Source organism: Arachis ipaensis, chromosome B10, assembly GCF_000816755.2.
Source record: "Arachis ipaensis cultivar K30076 chromosome B10, Araip1.1, whole genome shotgun sequence".
In the NCBI taxonomy this organism is placed as follows: domain Eukaryota; kingdom Viridiplantae; phylum Streptophyta; class Magnoliopsida; order Fabales; family Fabaceae; genus Arachis; species Arachis ipaensis.
Window position 1 is genome coordinate 3,144,989 of NC_029794.2, and position 4,874 is coordinate 3,149,862.

The 4,874-nt window shown below is 33.8% G+C and overlaps 1 protein-coding gene across 1 annotated transcript in view; it reads left to right on the top strand.

Annotated features, from left to right (window-relative positions):
• LOC107623295 (protein LST8 homolog) overlaps window positions 1,493-4,874 on the top strand; it is a gene marked incomplete in the record, with an annotated part of 3,678 nt that continues 296 nt past the window's right edge. Inside the window, 11 exon segments of the mRNA XM_016325503.2 lie at window positions 1,493-1,818; window positions 2,000-2,122; window positions 2,381-2,482; window positions 2,568-2,680; window positions 2,783-2,852; window positions 3,262-3,339; window positions 3,738-3,854; window positions 3,940-4,037; window positions 4,357-4,436; window positions 4,544-4,603; window positions 4,786-4,874. Coding sequence (XP_016180989.1) covers window positions 2,015-2,122; window positions 2,381-2,482; window positions 2,568-2,680; window positions 2,783-2,852; window positions 3,262-3,339; window positions 3,738-3,854; window positions 3,940-4,037; window positions 4,357-4,436; window positions 4,544-4,603; window positions 4,786-4,874 — 915 coding nt within the window.

Sequence of the window (4,874 nt, forward strand, 5' to 3'; positions counted from 1 at the left end):
ATTTTGAATGTTTTTATTATGAAAACAAATAAAGTTATCACCAAATTAAAATATAAATAAGTCTCTCATTTTTTTAAATAAGAGATAAAAAAAACTCTAAAAAGACCTATGAATCTACCGTTTACAAATGTTAATAACTTATTTATAATGAAATTTAGTGAGAGACTCATTTGTCTTTGACAAAATACTAAACATCTATTTGTTATTTTTTTAAAAATTAATTATATTTATTCTATTTTGTTGGTTATCCATTGTATTTTCCACTTCAACAAATTAAAAACTAATATGTTGTAGTACTCAATTTTATTAAAAATAGCTGCGAGTCAATAAATTAATACATGCATAGGATAATTGGAGTCTACCAATAACAGTAAATCCAAATCTAAATTTTTGTTTTTGGATGTGGGAATATGATAACTTTGAACGGTTGAAACAATTTGATGTTTGGCCCATTAATTTGACGAAATGGGTTGTTGATTGAGAGTTGTTTGGGAAGTAGTAAAACCTTTTTTTTTTTGAATTATGAAAAGTGAGAATACTGGTATTTAACACTATTTTAAAGAAAAGTTTTTAATTTTTTAAAAAGTTAATTCATAACTTTTTTAAAAAGTAAAAATATATGACTTTTTTCTTTTTTGATAAGTCATTCTATTATTTCTATAAAAGAATATCTTAAAACAAAAAAAATTTACTTTTATTCTTGGCCGTGTGAAAAATATTTTTTGTTTTTGAAAATACTGGCTCTCTACCACCATTCTTACGCAATGTTCTATCTGCTAGAAGCATTGGCCTTACATGATTCATCTGCTGGAAGTATTGACTCTCCACCACCATTTTCACACAATATTCCATATGAACTACCTACTACGTGTCTTTTTATCACTCTATTTTTATTATTAAATTTGTATTTAACATTGTGTGTGGTATGAAATCTCAATCTTAATTTTATTTTTTTCGCATGTGATTTTATTTTTCTATAGGTTACTACTATTTTTATAGTTAGTTATAACAAGTGCTTAACCCCAATAAAAGAGGAAGGAGTTCTAATAGGAGTAAAAATAAAAAATAAAAATAAAAATAAAAAACAACAACAAAATATATATCAACACACATTTTATATTTGTTTTTTATTTTCACCTACCATATCATATACAATAAAATAACAAATACTAACTACATAATAGTTTTTTTAGCATTGCCATCAATATTACTGTGAATTAGAATTTTAATATCCATTCTTTTGTGTAAAAAAAATTATATTTTTTGAGTTATTTATTCAAACACTACAATTTTAAAATAATTATTTTTATAACTAAAAATTCAAATACAAAATAACTTATTTATGAGTTACTATTAATAAAAATCCTTCTATTTTAAGTTCTTCTGGAAAAAGAACTTATTTAAGTTGTTTATTCAAACTGGGTTTGAGTCTAGTATGGTGATGGGCTTGACCCACTATTCCTGGGTCTGGGTTGCCTAATGATTATGGACCGGTTTGGGCTTACCCAATCAGACCGGTTCAGAGTTGAAAGCCCTCTGATTCTGCATCCTCCTCTTCGTGTTCGCGCTTTCTCTTCTCTCAGCTCCAACGCGCCGCTGCCATGGCCGTCAACGGCGTGCCGGCTGTCGCTTCCTGAGTGCCTCCACTGCTTCCATTTGTGTCCCCCTTTTTCACTTTCCGCCACCTTCCACTACGACGGCAGCATCAGCGGTTTGCCAAGCTCCTAGCCGACCACCACAACCTTATAGCACATCGCTGTCGCGTGCTGCCGCTTCAACCGCCGCGAACATCGTCGCCATCCTCATTCAATATCCTCGGTAACAGTCTCTACCACTAAGTGGTTCTCCGGCACATCTTACTTGCTTTGTAGTGTTATTATATTACTCAGATTCGAAAGATAGATCGTAGTAGCGTAGTGTTTCTAGTTCATTTTAGCTTAGTTGTTCCGTTTAAGAGATTTTATTATGAACTGTGTTTCGTTTTGATTTTGATGATCAGGTAAATGTTGCAAGGATGAGCCAGCCGACGGTGATTCTTGCCACTGCGAGTTATGATCACACCATTCGTTTCTGGGAGGCCAAGAGTGGCCGCTGTTACCGCACCATTCAATATCCTGATTCGGTTCCTTCTCATACTTTCCCTCTTTTAATTTTCGTTATGAAAATACTGGAAGTCATAGCTTAATGAATTCAAGCACATGATTTGTAATCAAATCTATGAATCTTGAAGGGGATCCAAAAGAAAAAGGAGATCAGAACATGCATAGCTGAGCTTTTTCAGTGTTTTATTGTGCATTTGCCGTTGGCAGACGGCAGTTGTGTTACTTTGTCAAGAAGACTGATTTTCTAATGTGATTTTTCCATGCATAATGCTGTGTAGCAAGTAAACAGGATGGAGATAACGCCGGATAAGCGATACCTGGCTGCAGCTGGTAATCCTCACATTCGACTGTTTGATGTTAATTCAAATAGCCCTCAACCGGTTTGTCTTTTCTACTGATAAACTTACTTCAGAAGTTTCATCTCATATATGGTTACAAATAGTAATCTCCCTGATTGTGTCGCAGGTGATGAGCTATGATTCGCATACCAATAATGTAATGGCAGTTGGGTTCCAATGTGATGGTAATTGGATGTATTCTGGTTCAGAGGATGGCACAGTCAAGATCTGGGATTTGAGGTGAAGTAGATATCATAATGCATAATAATGTTGTATGATTTACACCCTTGAATTTCTTCCATTAATTAGTATGTGCTTATTTTTATTTGATGACCTATGCAGGGCACCGGGTTGTCAAAGGGAATATGAAAGCCGTGCAGCTGTAAACACTGTAGTATTGCACCCAAATCAGGTATGTTCCTTTGTTTTTCTGTGGTTTTATTAATTTATTTCTATCTAATGATTATATCAATAATTAAAAATTTAAACTAGTATGAACAAGTTAGAAGAGAGAGATAGGGACCAATAACAATAAGTGCTTTAGTGAATCATGTCATTATAATAACTAGGGCTGAATAGGTCTAGCAATCTTTTGTTTTAATTTGTTTAGCTACTTGGCACTATATGCATTTTATTTTACTAGTAGTTTATTGACTGAGTTTCAGATCTGATTTCTGATTTCTTGACTCAATATCAACTATCAAGCAGATTTTTATGTTTCATTATGTTCCAATTAAATCATGTGGCACCGATACATCAATCTGTATTCTTTATGTTCTTCCTCTGTGGATCTCATGAATTTTGTATGTTTGATCCAACAGACTGAACTAATATCCGGTGATCAAAATGGCAATATTCGTGTTTGGGATTTGACAGCAAATTCATGCAGTTGTGAATTGGTATGAGTTATAAACTCTTCTTTTGTATATGTCATATGACTGCAGAATCAAGATTTTAAGTGCTTGCTATCTGAGGGTGAAAAAATGTAGCCTTGCCATAGTAACTCTAGCATAAAGCTTCGAAACATGTTATATGTTCCATCTCTTTAATCTCCCATCTGCAGCCTAATATACACTCAATTTGCATGAGTGGTCATGGTACTGAGTGAGCCTTGTTGTTAGTCATTCGCTTCAGAGAAGTCATTGCACAATCCTTTAATGATTTGATTGACCGTCTTTAGACTTGGCACATTGCATTATATCCTCTCTCTTTTGGTCTTTCTCTCACCCTTAGATTTAAAAATAATAATAAAAAAACAAGCGGCTTAAATATCATTTCAATATTGGAGGAAATGTAGGTGCCAGAGGTGGATACAGCTGTTCGCTCTTTGACAGTAATGTGGGATGGGAGCTTGGTAGTTGCAGCAAATAATAATGGAACTTGTTATGTGTGGCGCCTCTTGCGAGGAACTCAGGTTTCACCTTCATAAATTATTTGCAATATAATACCCTCATATCAAACTTTGGTTATCTGTCTTGATCGATTGTGCATTTTTGCAGACAATGACAAACTTTGAGCCTCTTCATAAGCTGCAAGCACACAAGGGCTATTACATTCTCAAGTGTCTTTTATCACCGGAATTCTCTGAACCTCACAGGTTTCAATTTTTCCTTTTTTTATTTTCTTGGGACCTTGTTGAGTTTTTAAACAAGCCCCCTGTATAAGAATTATCTGTGTATATTCAACATTTATAACTGATCATCAAAATTTTATCCCATTTTATATATGTATATTTTAAAATTAAAATTCGAATGCATTACAAAATATTCAAGTGTAATTTCAATATATTTTATCCATTTTATAAATGTACCATATAATAATATAATAAGATAGATTAGATTAGATACACATCCCGCGCATCGCGCGGGGTCCACACTAGTTTCTTCTTATGTAAGATGCTTCATATATCTTTGTAGGTATTTGGCAACTGCATCTTCTGATCATACTGTTAAAATATGGAATGTTGAAGGTTTTACGTTGGAGAAAACATTAGTTGGTAATGCATGAAGTTCTTTGACAAATCTATTGATTTCTCACTTCCTACTACTTTCCTCAAAAGTCAAAACATCATTTTCCCTAAGTAAGTTTGCCTTCATTTCCCAGGTCATCAGCGCTGGGTGTGGGATTGTGTCTTCTCTGTAGATGGTGCCTACCTTATAACAGGTACAAACTAAATCATATTTTAAAATATAGGGGGGTTTATCGGGTTTAATGTGTCCCAAACTTGAGGAGGGTTTATCGGGTTTAATGGTGCCTATCTTATAACATTACTTAACCATATTGGAAGTCTGTAATTTACTCAATTTATCAAAGTATCGCTAAGCCAATACATATTGTCATTGCAGCTTCCTCTGACACAACTGCTAGGCTTTGGAATATGTCAAGTGGTGAAGATATTAGGGTTTACCAAGGTCATCATAAGGCTACAATTTGT